This window comes from Chrysoperla carnea, chromosome 3 (genome assembly GCF_905475395.1).
Source record: "Chrysoperla carnea chromosome 3, inChrCarn1.1, whole genome shotgun sequence".
NCBI classification, from domain to species: domain Eukaryota; kingdom Metazoa; phylum Arthropoda; class Insecta; order Neuroptera; family Chrysopidae; genus Chrysoperla; species Chrysoperla carnea.
In genome coordinates, this window is record NC_058339.1 from 56055604 (window position 1) to 56073564 (window position 17961).

At 28.7% G+C, this 17961-nt stretch overlaps 3 protein-coding genes across 3 annotated transcripts; 2 read left to right on the forward strand and 1 right to left on the reverse strand.

Annotated features, from left to right (window-relative positions):
- Positions 1-1853: 1853 nt before the first annotated feature.
- On the reverse strand, positions 1854-5081 carry LOC123295090 (facilitated trehalose transporter Tret1-like). Its single transcript, XM_044876305.1, has 3 exons — positions 4989-5081; positions 3945-4211; positions 1854-3290 (listed from the first exon to the last, which is right to left on the reverse strand). Exons 1-3 carry the CDS (start codon positions 5041-5043, stop codon positions 2245-2247), a joined length of 1368 nt encoding a protein of 455 aa, XP_044732240.1. The 5' UTR covers positions 5044-5081; the 3' UTR covers positions 1854-2244.
- An 8714-nt stretch (positions 5082-13795) lies between these two features.
- Positions 13796-15434, forward strand: LOC123296123 (coiled-coil domain-containing protein 40-like). Its single transcript, XM_044877585.1, has 4 exons — positions 13796-13975; positions 14167-14323; positions 15029-15258; positions 15416-15434. Exons 1-4 carry the CDS (start codon positions 13806-13808, stop codon positions 15432-15434), a joined length of 576 nt encoding a protein of 191 aa, XP_044733520.1. The 5' UTR covers positions 13796-13805.
- Positions 15435-15804: 370 nt separating this feature from the next.
- On the forward strand, positions 15805-17706 carry LOC123296124 (interaptin-like). Its single transcript, XM_044877586.1, has 5 exons — positions 15805-15892; positions 17009-17252; positions 17316-17498; positions 17559-17647; positions 17703-17706. Exons 1-5 carry the CDS (start codon positions 15879-15881, stop codon positions 17704-17706), a joined length of 534 nt encoding a protein of 177 aa, XP_044733521.1. The 5' UTR covers positions 15805-15878.
- The last annotated feature ends 255 nt before the right edge of the window (positions 17707-17961 follow it).

The following is a 17961-nucleotide window of genomic DNA, read 5'->3' on the forward strand; positions in this document are numbered from 1 at the left end:
TGACACATTATTACTTGAATATATATTTATATAATCGATATGTTATGTATTTGTTTTTTATATAGCGTTTGTTTGTTTGTTTTTTAATCTAATATTTTTGGTGCTGTTAGAAAAAAAAGTAATTTTTTTAAAAACATAACACATTTTTGTTCAAGTATTGATGGTGGTTGTAATTATCTCAAATCCGTAACATATCGAAAATAAATATTATTCGATTTTTCAATATATAATACAAAATCTTACTAATTCAATATAAAATTAATTTATAAATATTGTGATTACAAATTCGAAGAAGATTGATCAAATTGATTTTGTAAAACTCGTAACATTTTTACATTCAAATAGCATTGAACAGAAAAACTAATTATAATTAAATAAAATCTTATCGATTTGATTAAAATTTTTTAAATCAAATAAATTTTAATAAAATATTTGTCAATTTTTGATCTCAAGTATTTTTTTTTTATTTGAAAATGTTTTTACAATAATAAAAATTGATTTTGTGTTTGAATAAGTAGATTCTGTATTTACAATTTAACTGATTATATAATTGTAAGTGTGAATGTGTTTATAAAATATACTTAGATATTCATATTATTGTATTTATTTATTTTCAGACCGTCTAAATTTTCACATCCATTAATGATATGAAATTCCGTTCTCAATAAGATTAATTCCTCTTTATATTAACGGTCCCTAATTGTAAAAAAAAAAAGAAAGGTAAAAGCGAAGAATGGAAAAATGGAAAAAAATAATTTTCTAAAATTAATTTATAATTTAATCAAATCAATCAAAACACAATTTATTCGAAAGAACTCGCGTCAGTTACAGAAAACTCGTTTGGTTAGAAGTAAATCAAGGACAATAAAGGTCATACGTATGCGACAATAAACGACTTTGACTATCTAGGCCAAATTGATGATGATAATGATGGGTTCCATCTTCCATATCATCTAGTGGACGTTGGAGACTACTGGATTCCATAGTTCTCTGTTTATGGAATCTTATTTAAGGGTCTATGTTTCGCACGCATAGAATAATATGCATGTGTGGCCATGCTTATAATTTAAAAAAACGCACTCGCAACTGTTTGTTATTAAACCCTAAACTTTTTAGTTTGTAAAAAAAAAGTCTTTGCCTGGCCAATTCTCGCTTTGATTTCCATTGTTTGGTTGCAATCGCTGTTAAATTTTACGCCAAGATAATTGTACGCGTTTACTTGTTTTATTGGAGTCACACCTTTATGCTTTAGATTTAGGATAATTTGTTTGTTATTTCTTGCAAATACAATCCTTACTGTTTTATTGGATATTGGTTATTAATTGTCCATTCACTTGTATACCCTCCTTAAACTTTTCTAAGGTTTCTCTCTTTGTGCGATCGCTGTATAAGTTATAAAGGGAAATAGAACACAGTCTTGTCGAACTATTTTCTTTATTTCTATCCAGCCGCTTTTCCTTATCTTAATTTGACTGTCGCTTTTTGGTTATAATATAGGTTTTTTATAATATTAATCAGCCTTTTGTCAATCCCCATTTTGTATAAATTTTCGATTCAAATTAGATGTCAGCAAAAGATGCCCCGCTTCAAATTCATTAATTTTAGTCTGAACCAGATTTTTATAGATGGTGTATTTTAGATTTTTGGATTATTCGATTAAAATTACGCACCTGATATATGAGATGAGTAAAAACAATTTTCATAGTAAAATTTATTAGGTTACTCGGTAAGGCTAATCTTGATAAGTTTTTGAAGTTAAAAACTTCGTAAGGTCGAAAAAACATCAAATAAAATTTGTAGCCAAAATTCTAACAAAAAATTCGAAAAATATAACTTAAAATTAGTAATACATATGAACTGAATCAAGTAATTTTGTTTCTTATTCTTAAAATAATAAATTCGAGCCGATAATCATTCATTTGGGAAGGAGTAGGATTTCAGAAGTTTCCCTTTAAATCACTGATGTCTATATTAAGGTGATATAGAATCTATATGGTGTAAAATAAAATAAAGTATTTTGTATTGAAGCATCCCAGCGCCTCAGAATGAGTGGTTGGGAACTAAATAACACCATTCAACGCTTTTATTTTTTAGCTCTAGCCACTCATTGGTGGCGCTAGTATATATTAAAAGTTCAGAAATTCTGAATTTCAATACAATGGATCCTTTATTCAGTTAAGAGATCAGTGCTTTAAATGAAAAGATATTTCAGCCCCGGGTGTTAAAGCGAGAATAAATTCACGTTTACAGTTTGTCTTGCACAAGTTGTGCTAGTGATTTATTTTTAGTTTCTGGTAAAAATATTGTAATAAACACAAAACATAGATAGCAAGATATTGCTAAATAACCAAAGGCAGCATAGCGTCCATAATCATCAAACAATGTTTGAAATACTTTAGTTACAATTGCTGAACATATTGGTACAAACAATGCTGTAATCGAAACAGCAATAGCTTTAACATTCGTTTGAAATAATTCGCCAATCAAAATAAAAGGTAAACATCCAAAACCAAGAATAAACAAAAAATTATAACTAGTGATGGTAACAACTGGTACCCAACCATAGTTACTTAAATCAATTTTTTCCACTTCCAATAAATAAAAATAACCACTGACTAACGTCAATGCAAATCCACATGTGATTGCGGATAGAATGAATAATGGACGCCGTCCAACTTTATCAACTAACACCGTTGTCAATAATGTTGCAACAATTTTCACTAATGGTAATATAATCGGTACTAAATCGGTTCGTATAAAACTGAAATGAGTTTCTTGTAAAATTTTTTCGGCATACATAACATTTGGTGTTATTCCACTGAGTTCTTGAGTTGCAAATATGGCGCACATTAGTAATAATGTATCACGATTTTTCTTCACTGTTAGTAATAATTTTAGTGCGTCCATCTTACATAATTTGCTTTCAACAACACTTTTAATTTCAATTAATTCTTCTGTAACTTCTTTTTTGGAACGTAAATATTGGAGTGATTTTTCAGCGTTTGTATCGTCACCATTCATCATGTGATAATATGGTGATTCTGGCATAAATATAAATGTCCCAAATAAAAGTATTGGTATTGTGGATGATATTAATGCTAAATTAGGAAATGATAAAAATGGTCCTAATGCATATTCAAATAATATGCCTAGATTTAATGTTATAACTAGAATTGTTCCTAATGCACCACGTATTTCAGCTTCAGCAATTTCACCAATATACATAAACATTGTTGCTTTTCCAATTGTTTCACCAAAACCGCCAATAAATCGTGCTCCATATAATATTTCTAGAAAAAAAAGATTAGCATTTTAACAAAATTTTAAAGGACGATTAGATAAGAAAATGTTTTTCCGTAAAAATTTTTCAAACCACTCTCAAGATTGTTGTTTGGATCGTTTTGATCAAAAGCTCTCAACGCCACAAAATTTTTTAAAAGGTAGTTTTCGAACTACGTCCGGTCAAACAAATTCAAATCTGTGTTTATTTTCTATGTTCAGCAAAGTTGAAAGGCTACATGCAATTTAAAAAAAACTTTTAAATTGGATAGCGGAAACGACCAAAGAGAAATATTATATGACGTAATAACTTTAATTTGCAAGAATACTTTTAAACTTTAATTTAAAAAATATATTTAATTTAATTTAAAAAATATATTTAATTTAATTTAAAAAATATAAAGTAAACTGATGTTTAAATTTAAATGGTAAAATGTTTTTTCTAAACTATAAATTCAAACGCCAGTAACGTCAACACACACATCAGACTGATATAGCAGAACATGCAGAATGATAAATGGTTTGTATCCTATCTTGCTTTCACTATATTATAACGTAATTTTCCATAAAAACAAGTCGAAAAATGTGGATTTAGCGTGATTATCGAAGGTAAATCTGAATATGAAAATTATCGAAGTAAACTATAAGCAAAAATTGTAACTCACCAAGTCTATTAGCCATATAAATTAGAATCCATGACAAAAATACTGGTAACGTACTAAATAAAATCATACGTTTACGTCCAAATATATCAGAAACAAATGCAACTAATATCGTAGCTAAAATATTACCAATAAAACCAACAATTAAAATCCATGATGATTCATAGCTACTAATACCACCTGGTATTACTGATCTGTCACTTTCTAATTCTGGAATCGATGGTGATACCCATCCAATAAATTGTCCGGTTGTAAATGTTGCCAAGGCTCCTATAATTAGTTGCCAAATATGAAGTTGATGATCATCGTTATCCCGAAAGCCACGTATTAATAGCTTATAGTATTACGTATCCTCTGAGATAGAGTTTTATCAAAATGGGGCCCTTTGGTCGTTATTTTTAAAAATTTGGAAGAATTTATTCCTATTGCCACTTGAGAGTCTTGATAACAAAAACTGAAACGAAACACTTATCAAACTTGGTCTGCTCATGGACTCTAAGATTGAACAACTAAATTGGTATTTACATACATTTAGGAATAGAGCCCAGATTAGCAGATCAATTTTTATTAATATTTCGTTTCAGTTTTTAGTATCAAGACTACCAAGATCATAATAGGAATATATTGTTACGGATATTTCAAAGTTCCGGGAAGGCCGTATTTGCGATTAGAGGATTAAGAAAAATAGTATACAACCCAGGGCCAGAATGTTGGATATCCTGGTGTATGTGATATCCAACTTTCTGGCCTAGAATTGTAATATACTATTTTTGAAATTCTTGGATCTTTGATAGAATTGTTTGTCAAGTATGTTTTATAAAAACGTTTGACAAAAATGTTTGATGTAATTGTTTGACAAACGTGTTTGTCAAACATTTTTGATGAAAATGTTCGATGGAATTATTTGAAAAACGTGTTTGACAGTGTATGAAGTATGAACCTATTCTACTGTTAAACTATAAAAATAATATTATTATTTTCAAATTCGAATTCCACTGATTGATGTTTCTTTTTTTAGTAAATAACAATTGTTTACCATCTGCTTACCAAAAATAGATGCAAAAATTTGTGGATAATATGAACTATTTAATTTTAGAAACATTTTAATAATCTAGGCACAACAATTTTACAAAATAACTGATATAAAATATATTCTTAAATATAAACTAAAAATCTAAAATATGTATTTTGGAACTCATAAATAAATTTTTGTTTACTTATAATTATAAACAATGGCAAACAAACACAATATTAAGTAAATATGTATATTATTTAATAATGAATGTCAGTTAAATATTTAGTAAAGTTTAAACTTATTTTAATTCGTAAACAAAAAAACAGATCTTTGACGACGGTATATTTCTTAAATTTATTTTAATTATAATTACATTCAATTAAAATCTTACGTATGTAACATATAGAGCTTGTACCGCCTAAAAATATTGATCGTAGAAACAAAATTTTGATACAGATGTTCATAAAACGATCCAAGTGATAAGTACATTTCTCCCAAATGCATATAGCATATAGTTCATCGATAGTGAACTATAATTCATCCATCCGTCTCTCCATCACGATAATTCAAAAACCGAAAGACACATCGTATTGGAATTTTAACAGCTTGTTACTTAGATATAAAAGAGAATGGGGAAATGAGAACTGCAGTGGCCTCTAAAAACTTTGTCTTTTTACCCGGCCGCGCGACGCAAAGGAGTGATTACCTGTTTATCAGTCTATATATGCATGTATGTGTGTTCCTATGTGGCACAATAGAGACCAAACCGTGGGCCGATTTTGATGAATCTAAGGCAGTAATGAAAATTCAATATGGCGACCACCAGGCGAGGTGATAAAGAAAAATATGAAAGTCGACGAACTATGTTAAGTGGGGTATTGTTGAATAGCTATTAAATTATAGGCAAATCGATTGACGTAAGAATCATTAAAATTGACTCACGCGTTTGACCTCTAGAGCGCCTTAAGGGACCAAACATGCATACATAGGCTGAAAATGAAAGTCTTCGAACTATATTAAGTGGGGTGTTGAGTAGGTATTGAAAATTCTAACTAAAAAGTGTAAAATAAAAAATTAAATTTAAAAAAATCAAAAAATCCGACTGCATTAATTAAAAAGTAAAGTAGTAATTTACATAGCGAAGTAAAGTAATTCAACAACCGGGCTCCACCACATCCACTTGCACTAAAATAAATCGTCAATTTTTGAGTATTTGTACTAGGAGAATGTAATGCATTAATAGAAAACATCAGTCTACTATAAAAATAAATCGTCAATTTTTATAATTGTATTAGGAGAACATACGGTTACAATAATTATCTATTTACACTAATTACATTTTTAATATTTTGTGCCTTTTTTTAATGATGAGTAGAGTCAATCGAATGTGGTATAATATTCAGCCGAACATTGAATAATAATAACCGAATATTCGTTCTAACTCTAGCCTATGTTATATTGATATTACGAGATAGTCCGTATATTTTAGTAAAAACCTAGATTTACTCTTCTTTGATAAGATATATTTATTTTTAAGGACAATATAATAAGATAAATCAGCGTCAGAGTTTACTTTATTTTTTACTATTTACAATGTGCTAGTATCTAAGCTCCAGAATCAACAAGTCTTTATTTTTCAATAGAAAATCAATTTATTGTTGAAGTGTTCAACCATAATTTAAATGATACCATTTTTTTTATTCACATTTTTTTAATTATCCTACCTTCCAACAATTGCTAATAATAAACGAACAATCAATAACTCCTTAAAATACATTGAATAAAGAGGAAAAAGTGGAAATCAATATTATGGAGGGCTAACTTAATAACAAATAATTGTTTAATTAATAATAAAATATCTGGATGACCGAGCTTTGCTCGGTTATTCACCAATAGATGTCAGCAAGAGTCATATTTTTCACTTTAGACTACTCAAACGCCTCCTTTTTGTTATGTTATAATTTGCATTGTATTTCATTAACTACGTTATACACCAATAGATGTCTGATTAATTTTTTTCACTTTAGACTACTCAAACGCCTCCTTTTTGTTATGTTATAATTTGCATTGTATTTCATTAACTACGTTATACACCAATAGATGTCTGATGAATTTTTCATGAAAAGACCGATAAATCGACATTTCTGATAAATGAAACCTAGCTAGATCGACTTATCGCCCCAAAAAACCCCTACATACTCATTTTCATGAAAATCGTTGGAGCCATTTCCAAGATCGTTGATATATATATATATATATATATATATATATATATATATATATATATATATATATATATATATATATATATATATATATATATATACAAGAATTGCTCGTTTAAATATATAAGATAAACAACGATCAAACAAATAATTTTAATGATCAAACAATGAAGAGTATACGACGAACAATAGACTAAAAAAGATTATAATTAATTAATCCGAAAATAAATTTTTGTGGGGGGCCTAATTACGTTAGCTTTATATCCATGAATTTTTTGTAAATATGCTTTAGGAAAACATATTCAAAATCCAAAATAAAACTGATAAAAAAATTTAATGATAAAATTGTGAAAATTTAGAAAAAATGAAAACGTTATACCGAAAAATGATTTTATACTGTATAAAATAACCCTTATTGATTTATATTTATTTTAGGTGAAATATGTGCAAATATAACATATAATAAAATATCGTTTTATCAATTTTTATGGTTTAATTATTATTATTCAATATTATACCTACCCCTTATAATTTATCCTTTATATCGACTTCAGGAATATCAAGCAGAACCTACATTTTTAATAAAATATTACTACAATTATTCATTTATAAGTAAGTTTATTGAAAAAAAGGTAAGTAAAAAGAAATACATAATGGATAAGTTTAATGAAAAGAGGTCAGTAAAAGAAAAATAAATACTAGGTTTAGAAAACAAGTTTATTGATATTGATATTACATGATTGATTAATTCAATATGTCAAAGGTAGAGTAGTGGTTAGCGCAGTTGCCTGCTGTTACAGAGTACTTCGGTTCGTAACTAACAATACCTCGAAAATATTTTTATTAAATAAGTTATTACACCAAGGTAATGTCACATTTTTAGATAATTGTAATGAGAACCAAAAGCGACAAATAAGTAAAAGAGCGAAAAAAAACCCACCTCCTAAAATAATTTTTTTTTTTTGGGTGAAATAACATGTTCTCCTATTACAAAATCTTCTAAAATTTCATTTAACAAATAAATTTTAGCATGTACAACGAAAAAACCAACTTACTTTAGCTCCGCGATCTTAGCACCTCATGTGCGGAATTTCGATTGACCAATTATACCATATCTGAAAGGTCAGAAATTGGTCATAAAAGCTTGGTCTCATTAATTGGTCAGCATCAGAAAATTTTTTATTAAAGATTGAAAAAACTCCACCTATGCGCGATCGGGAAGCATTCGCTGATAATTGGTCAGCTAATATAAATAATTGGTCAGTTTAATTTTTTTTATATTCAAAATAATATAATTTCGAAAAAATTTTCAATTTTTTCAACATTTGTACTAGGAGAACATAAGTGGGAATTAGTAGTTCCTGATAAGGAGAAAGGTGAGTAAGTGTTTTCACCCCGAAAGTCTAAAATTTTATTTTGGCAGAAAGTTATTGGTCTGCCCACTAGAGGTCACACTCACCAAACACGGGTGTGCAGACCACTAACTTTCTGACTTACGAGGTGACAACAATTACCTTGCTATCAGGTACTACTTATTCCGTCCGTCCTTGATGTTCTCCTAGTAGAAATGTGAAAAAAATTGAAGTTTTTGAACGAAAAAAAACTAATTTTTTCATCATTTACTAGGCAAACATGCTGTGGTGGAAATTTGGAAAAAAATGAAAATAAAAATCAGATTTTGCTTAATTTTTTTAATATATGTCCTCACCTAGTTTCGAACCAAGGGACTATTTATTCGAAGTCAGATACGCTAACCATTATACCATTAGGGCTCTGTTATTCGTATTAATAAATAATTATATTCATATTTTCGACTTTCTTAAATTATAACAAAAAGTAAAACTCATTTTCGGAAAATTTTGAGTAGTATTATTACAAAAAAAAATGGCAAACGAAGTTTGAAATACTTACCTATCGTGAAGTTCGAAATACTTACCTATTTTTAACTGAAATAATATTGTATAGCTACAGAGAGATGGGGAAAAATAAAATAAAAACAGGGTTTGAGTTTTCAACTTTATTTAAATGAAATCAAAATACATAAAAACTATTTACGAATTACTTGCACATAATTCCATATAATTAATTTCATCTTAAAAAAATTTTTTTGCATCAACTTTTTTTTTACAAACCAAATACCACACAAAAATAAAATGAAAATCCAAAAAGAATATTACGTATTTACAATCCAACTTCTTTATCTCACCTATATTTTATAAGAATTTGTTTGTACCTTTACTAAAAAAAAATTAATTAGTTAATTAATAATTTTGTTTGAAAGGAAAAATGGGATAGAATAAAATAAAACAAAATTTAAAATATATAACGATATTTATTTATTTATATTAATTTGAAAACGTTATCCCGAAAATTGATTTTTTACTATATAAAATAACCATTATTATTATTCATTCAAATTTTTTATAGGTGACATATGTACAAATATATATAATACAAGTGAAAACAAACAATTGACTGAGTTAATTGTTGAAATACCATGCATAGTCAGTGTTGATTTATTTATCACATTACACATACAAACATGTGACACATACATAACTGATAATCAAGTATAGTACCTATTATAAAATTTCCGCCTAATTGGCGCCCCCACGAGTAAACAGTGATGTTTATGAAAAAAAATTTTACATTTAAACTTTTGTTCTATCTCTAACGGTTTACAAGATGGGTCCTACGGACCCAAGACCCAATTCACCTATGATGCTCATTTACGAACTTGACCTCACTTTTTACGTCCTGAGTACGCTGTAAAAATTTCAGCTCGATATCTTTTTTCGTTTTTGAGTTATCGTGTCCACAGACGGACGGATGGACGGACGGACAACCGGAAATGGACTAATTAGGTGATTTTACGAACACCTATGACAAAATTTTTATACTAACATCATTATTTTTAAGCGTTACAAACTTGGGACTAAACTTAATATACTATGTATATTTCATATATACATGGTATAAAAAGAGTGAAAAATTTAAATAAAAGGAAAAATTCATTTTTTTAAAAGTAAAAAATTATAAAAAAAATATTTCCCCTACTCTGTCTGGTTTATAGTGAAGAGCTGTGCGTAAGTACTCACTGCCCTGATAAAACCATCCGGCTCAAAGCATACGCGTTACGACAGAGACAAATTTTTTAATTTTTTTTAATATTAAATTAAACTGACCAATTATTTATATTAGCTGACCAATTATCAGCGAATGCTTCCCGATCGCGCATAGGTGGAGTTTTTTATTTTTTCTGCGAATGAGGTGCTAAACTTATTAATTGACCTTGAAAAACTTTAATCTTTAATAAAAAATTTTCTGATGCTGACCAATTAATGAGACCAACTGACGTTTTATGACCAATTTCTGACCTTTCAGATGGTATATATAATTGGTCAATCGAAATTCCGCACATGAGGTGCTAAGATCGCGGAGCTCTTACTTTGAAGTATTTTTTTAATATTTTGTAATAGGCGAATATGTTATAAAAAAAGTTTGATAAAATATAAAACATGTTCTCCTATTACAAAATTTCAAATTTTAGTCTTAACGAGCGATTTTTAATTTTATAAATTTAAATTTTAATATTTTGTAATAGGAGAATATGAGTCAGATAAACTATATGGCATGTTCTCCTATTAAAAATTTCAAATTTTAGCATAACCAGTCATTTTTGTACATATTTTTTAATATTTTGTAACAGGAGAAGACACTGACAGAATAATGATTTATGACATATGATTTATGACGTTATTTATAACAAGAGGGCGGGTTATATAGATAATTAAAATTGTAAAAATAGTGGAAAATTTTTAGCATCAGGAAAAATTCACTTAATTTAAAAGTAAAAATGTTATCCACACCAGGATACGAACCAGCGTACCATGGTTTCAGCGGTAAGTGCTATAGCCACACACCCACCCAGCTTAGTTATTACCAATTTAATACTTACCTTTACTTAATAATTAATTAATTGATAATTTTGTTCTAAAAGAAAAAATAGGATAGAAAATATAAAAAAAAACAAAATTTAATATATGTAACGATTTTTATTTATATATAACAAAAAAAAATACATTTTCATAAAATTTACAGAGATTCTTTTTTTTTATTAAAGTTTTAATACAGAATCAGTAAAATTCTATCACTTTTATATAATAATAATAATAATAATAATAATAATAATAATAATAATAATAAAGTAATTGAAATTTTCGATTAACATTTTAATAGAATTAATTTGTAGCCCAAATAGGTCCAAAACTGCCACCATGTCACCTGCCAACAAAACTGTGCGAAACTGCCGCCATGGTGCTTAAACTTACTTTTACATCTAAGAGCATCTTTTCCAACATGTTTCCTGGTGGGTCATTTGATCTGAAAAATTTCAGCATGGGTTTGTGGTCTATGTATGACTGTGCAAAAATTCAAATCAAAGTTCCTATAAATAACGAAAAAATGGGGGTGTCTTCATCTTAAATACGTCACACTGTATATTCAAATTTTATTATTTCAATAACAATGGTTACTGATAAGATAAACACGATGTTTGCACGAATCTCCTCATAAAATTATTTGAAGAAATATAAAAAAATCACATGCAAAATGCGGTGATTTTTCTTTAAATTTAGGTCAAAATTTATAGATTATTTAAATGACGTAATTGAAGGACCTAGTGCAATACATGTCAAGGTAAACAAAAACATTGATTAATCTACAAATCATTTCGAATTTTTGCGAAAATCCATCTTCGGTATATCTACAGCGTGTCTACTTAAATTGGCTCCATATGGAAAACTTTTTTATTATAAAGTTTATAAAAAAAAGTTATTCATTATAAAAAGTCTGTTTCCGTTTTTTTTTAAGTCGTTTAGAAATTAGAAATAAAAACTCTTAGAAATAATAATTTATTGCGAAACTTGTGGATTTACAATCGTTAGTTAAAAAAGATTCCGTGATGGATCTCGATTTTAGAGTTTAGAGCGGCGTGCCCCAAACTTTTTAAACCGCCGTCACAAGTTTGCCGGATTAAGCGCTTCCAAGCGTGTGCCAGAACTGCCGACAAAGTCCTTTAGCTAAACTTAGCCTAAACTATAATTGTATTCATTTATAAATTATAATAAAATTTACTTTCTACAATCTTGGTTATGATAAATATTTTCATTTTACTATAGTGGTAATCAAGATATTTAAAATTTTGTTTTATTATATTAGTCGGGTAAAAAATAGATACATTTTTCAGTTTTTTTTCCGTTTTCTGGTTATCCCCTAAAGCAAATGAATAAATCAATCCCGGAAACAATGTTAAACTTTATTATTGCATCTATGTATAATAAATTAATTCAATAAAATAAAAAAGTTGGAGGGTGTAATTATTCAGCCCCTAATATTGAATATAATCATTTTGGTTTCAAAGACTAGATAAAATATAAATCTCGTTGAAGATAGGAGAACTCTTTAAATTAGAAAGTTGTTTCTCAAAAAAAAAAAAAAAAAATTAACATTATTAATTCAATAACATATTTGGAGTAAATACTGTCAGTATTCAATTTTATCAAAATAAAGTCAGCTACAGAAAAGTGGTTTAAGCAAAATTGTGAATAAAAGTCATTTCTGATCTCCTCTTTTAGGCATACTTCCGGATTCCCTTCAAACTCAACATTTTTTATCTGAACAAGATTTTTGTAGCTGGTGTATTTTAGAAAATTATTAAATTATTTGTCCAAAAATTAACTAAAGTATTTGTATGTTAATAATGAAAAAATGCGACCGCATCTGGAACTGAGCACAGTTGTTTATTAAACTCTAATTATATTTCGTTGATCCCCAAATAGGCGAGCTTTTGGAATTAAATTTCGGTGGGGGTCACTTAAAACAAGATTTTTCGAGCTGGGAAACGTTGAAACGAAAAAGTCTTCGCAAATCTACCTCAGGCCCTCTGGTATGGGTGCCCATTGACCAAAAATTTTGCTTCCTTTTCCGCTTATTTTTCTTCTATTTGTACTTTTATTAGTTTGGGAGCCAATCTCCTAAAAACTTGCATATTTTTTCCTTGTTAATTAAATTTTGTTTTACTTAAAATTATCCTTTATTAAACAATTAAGTTAACAATTAGTTTTGGAGGGGGTCATGACCCCCATGACTACCTCCCTAGATCCGCGTTTATATGTAAACCCTTATATAAGCCCGCGTTTATATGACCCTTAATATAAATCCGCGCTTGAATAGTAGTAAATAATAGTAGTGATATGCCATAAACACTAACTTATAAAAAGTTATCAGTCCAAATCACAATTTTATTTGACATTGCTGTTGCGCAGGGTCCTTTTTTAAGGTTTAATTTTATTAAAATTATTATTTTATTCATAAGATATGAAAAGAAATTGTACATTGAACATAGGATGTACAATTTTATATATGTATATTAATGGTAGCTGTAGCAACTCTTTCGGTTTCGATAGCAACTTACAGATAAATAAACAAATATTGTATTTATATTTTCTGTATATAAATGAGTGGTGTTTGATAGAGAATCAGAAATTTTGTAATAAAATATCTTTTATAATCCGTACAGAAGTATTTTGTTTTCTCCAAAAATATTAGTACCATAGAAGAACAATGGACGAAGATTGGGATAAAAATTATGCCGAAAATATTCGGATGGATGACAATTATCCATCCGATAACCAGCCAACACGATTACAACACATGCTATTTGATTTACAAACGGAACCAGAAAGATTGGAAGATGCAGATGGAAATTCTGTAATTGCTCCACCAATGTATAGGTAACATCTTGAATTAATATATAGGCAATTATTTATCTTAATGAATTGTACAAATGGAATATTCTTCATTTTCATTTTAACTAAATTTCTTAGAATCAGTTGCCAAGTTATTTAGTCGTTAACATTCCAAGATTAATGTAATTGTTAAGGAATGTGTCTTAACTTTCGTCAATTTTCCATTAATATTTTAGATGGACTACGGAAGCTAGCACCACTGAACCGCAGGAGCCGAAAGAAAATAAAGAAGTTCTGAATCCTCACCACCCACTATTAGCTAGATTCCAACAAACTCTTAAGGCACATCTCACAAAACAAATCGAAAAACTTAATGTTGAAATGTTAGAATTGGTAAATATATCTTATATATTATTTTACTTAAGTTTTTTTCTGTCCTATTCTTATCTTCCTGATTTGTTTATCAAATTCCATGATTCAGCCCTCATTTTCAAGCTTATTATGTCTAGGTTTGACGAAAAATATACTCACGATCTAAAAATGTACCGCTTAGGAAAAAACACGCAAGACAAATAATATGAACGAAAAAATATAATAACTTTAAATAAATTTTAATAATAACAATAAGTTTATTAGGCAAGCATGTTAGTTTATACAGATGCTCTCCTAATACTCTAGACATATAATACTCAAAACATTATAAGGCAAACATGTTAGTTTTTAAGGATACTCTGCAAATACTCCAGACATATAATTATTATTTTTAATCCACGGGTTTCGGTAACTAAGGGAGCGGAATTCCTCCCGGGTCGAGCTAGTTGTTCATATATTACAATTAATAATTTACGGCTTATTAATCTTTGGCAATAGCATCTTGCCTTTGTTTATCACTTTGGTTTCGTATGAATTCAAGAAATGTCCCAAAAATGTATCAGAAAATTTTCATCTGACAAAAAGTGTTTATGCAGCACCTGAAAAAGTGGTAGAGAATAAAGGAGCGGATACTTCATTGTTTCCTGCATTACTATTTAACTTATTAATTCCAGAATGCATAAAATTGTGCCACTTTTATTATAACAATATTTAATCTGCATACAGGAAACTTCCATTAAAGAGGAAGAAAAACACAAAGAAGCTTTGGGTGTTATGGTTTATGATAAACAACAAGATATAAGTCGCCAACAAAATATACTTGAAACAGTTGAAAAGGATTTACAAGATTTAGTTGCTAAACGTGAAAAACATGAAGAAGATGTTATGAATTTAAGGAAAGCACATCAACTTGAATATCAAGAACTTCTTAAAGCTGAAGAGCAAGGTATGTACAGGTACAGTTGTCTAAGAGGGGTCTTTCCAAGATCTCCTTAGGGATAGAGCGGCGTGTTAAAAAATTATTTTCCTAAATGTTAGCTCCAAAAGCCTACCTACATATTTTTTTAAATTCATTTTACACTCATTCATTATAAAAGGGCAATTTAATTTTAGAAAGAAATCTAAGACATGAAACGGAAAGTTTAACATTACTCGAAAAACAATTAACACAATGGAAAGAAGAAATGGATTCAGAATTAACAATAAACAAACGAATATCTGATAAATCATTAAAAGACAAAAAACAATTGGCAGAGGAAAAACGCCAATTGGTAAAAAATCATTGTTGCTACTTTGATAAAAATTTCGAATAATTAAAAAAAAAAAATTTTTTTTCTTTGTTTAGGATATGCATATTTATAATTTGATGACTGATATATGGAAATGTGAAACAGAAATCGAACAATTAGATGTTCAACTTCGAGTGCAAGAAGCTAAAAAAGAAGAATTAGAGAATGCATCACAGGATGCTAACTCGAATTTAGAAGCATTACATTCACAACAAAATTCATTATTAAAAGCGTGGAATAATGTTCTGTTTAATTTAAAACAACGCGATAATCAGTATCAAGAAGCAATGGAAACAGTCAAGTATGTGATACCACAATAAAAAAAATGACTTGGAGCAAGAAAATATGTTCTTAACATCAAGTAAATATTTTCTTGATTCAAGAAAATATGTACCTGCTATACTTTAATTTTTAAGCAGTCAATTACTTATTTTTTTCAATTAAGTATTGAAATCGCTGATTCAAGGAATATTTGCTTATCAGCCAAGTAAACGCGCTTACTTCAATCCAGTTTTACTGTGCAAATAATATGCCGTACGATATCGTTATATTATATAACAGCCAACAGGTCAGGTTGCCCCATTTTCTCGCTTCTGAAGGAAAAATTTGTAAGAGTTTAGCTAAGTTAACATACCAAAAAATTATTTTCCATTCTACGGATTTGTCTGTTTTGTCATGTTTCCTGAATAAATTCCACGATCAATTGATTGATTTTGTAAGGAAATATGGCTACTTCTTGCGTTGTTGTGGTTTCTATCAATCGTAAAAGTGGATAAACGCCCACACAAAATATGTTCAACAAAAAAATTTTTTTTTAATTGGAAAAGTGGAAATTGATTTTTTTTGTCGTTGTCGACGTAGTTCCCTTATTTCTAACCCCCAAACCAAAAAAGAGGAGTTATGTCTGTGTGTCTGTGTGTCTGTCTGAGGCATCGTAGCGCCTAAACGGACGACCAAATTTTGATTTTTTTGTTAATTATAATTAATTGAATGGAGGGTTTTCTTAGCTATGTTTCAAGTGCTAGTTTAGGGTTCCGTACCAAGAACAATTAAAAAATAGGCCAGATCCTCAAATTCGGTTGTTTGGAAAAGCCTCTAATGAAAAAAGTAATTTTATGGAGAGTGTTCTTAGCTATATTTCAAGTGCGAGTTTACGATACCGTTCTATCCCTTTCGACTTCCTATTGCTTTCATCATTTTAATTAAAAAATATATTAGCCATTCACTTCCATCCAGGCACTAATCTACTGTCGAACTCTCTTATTATAATTGACAGACAAAGGGCTATTTTCTGCCAAATTTGTGAGTCAGGGTAGATGATTTAGTTGCAAAGAATAGTCGTTCGTTATTTTATAAATATCGATATTGTTTTTGGATGACAGCTGTTACAAATTATTTTATGTTTATTTTTAACTAGAAATTTGACCGGACAATTGCGTGTTCAAATATCCGAAATTGAAGTACTGAAACATAATATCGAAAAAGAAATGAAAGAAAATTTACAAATAAATGAACGAAAATCACGTATTGAAAATGATTATACCAATACAACAAAACAAATTGCTGCGGAGGAAGAAAGATTGCAAACATTATCCGCAGAATTAAATAATCAAAGAATGATTATTAAATTTACAGAAGGGGATCTAAATCAAGCGAACACTGTAAATCGCATACAAAAACATTTTAAATAATCTCATCATGTTAAAAAATATAAATTTTTTCAGGCAAATCAAGAACGTGAATTTGAATTGAATCAAATTATAAAAGACATTGAAAAACAAACGCTTTTAAAAGTAAGCCTTGAAGATGAAATCATGAATCATTTGGATGAATGTGATACAAATGATAAGGCCGCTGCGCATTTAAGTAAATTTGTTCGTCAATTGAAAGAAAAGTGTCGACAATTAGTAAGTATATATTTTCAATTTCCAAAAAAAAACAGATTTTTCCTCTATTTAATGTTTTAGGAAATAAAAATGTTAAACGCTGAAAATACAGATGCGAAACTGTTAGTTGAAATAGAACAATTAAAAGGCTCCAATACGGCAAACATTGAGTATATAAATTCATTAAAAAAATTACATAACGAACGTGATGATAATGTTAAAAAGTTAAATACCGAATTAACTTCATTAAAAAATAGTACACTTATGCGAAAACGGAAAATTGATAGTTTAACTAACAAACTGAATGATTTACTTGCAAATACAAAGGTAAGAAATATTTTCAGAAAAAATCAGAAAAATACTACTTTCAAGCTGGAGAAATAAGACACTGCGTAGTAATAAAGACACTGAGAGTGTGATATGCGGGAACTCCAATGCTACGCTGGCGTGTACTTATGAATACGTATGCAAGTGTGTGAATGTG

What these genes read in the sequence shown, in the direction of transcription:
- LOC123295090 (XM_044876305.1), bottom strand. Translation starts at nt 5,043, where the DNA reads ATGTTTCTAAAATTAAATAGTTCATATTATCCACAAATTTTTGCATCT. An exon ending in AATTTTTGCATCTATTTTTG is followed by an intron (nt 4,212 to 4,988) that starts GTAAGCAGATGG and finishes AACTAATTATAG; the next exon opens with GAGCCTTGGCAACATTTACA. An exon ending in TTATATGGCTAATAGACTTG is followed by an intron (nt 3,291 to 3,944) that starts GTGAGTTACAAT and finishes TTTTTTTTCTAG; the next exon opens with AAATATTATATGGAGCACGA.
- LOC123296123 (XM_044877585.1), top strand. Translation starts at nt 13,806, where the DNA reads ATGGACGAAGATTGGGATAAAAATTATGCCGAAAATATTCGGATGGAT. An exon ending in ATTGCTCCACCAATGTATAG is followed by an intron (nt 13,976 to 14,166) that starts GTAACATCTTGA and finishes TTAATATTTTAG; the next exon opens with ATGGACTACGGAAGCTAGCA. An exon ending in ATGTTGAAATGTTAGAATTG is followed by an intron (nt 14,324 to 15,028) that starts GTAAATATATCT and finishes ATCTGCATACAG; the next exon opens with GAAACTTCCATTAAAGAGGA.
- LOC123296124 (XM_044877586.1), top strand. An exon ending in ATCTAAATCAAGCGAACACT is followed by an intron (nt 17,253 to 17,315) that starts GTAAATCGCATA and finishes AAATTTTTTCAG; the next exon opens with GCAAATCAAGAACGTGAATT. An exon ending in AAGAAAAGTGTCGACAATTA is followed by an intron (nt 17,499 to 17,558) that starts GTAAGTATATAT and finishes TTAATGTTTTAG; the next exon opens with GAAATAAAAATGTTAAACGC.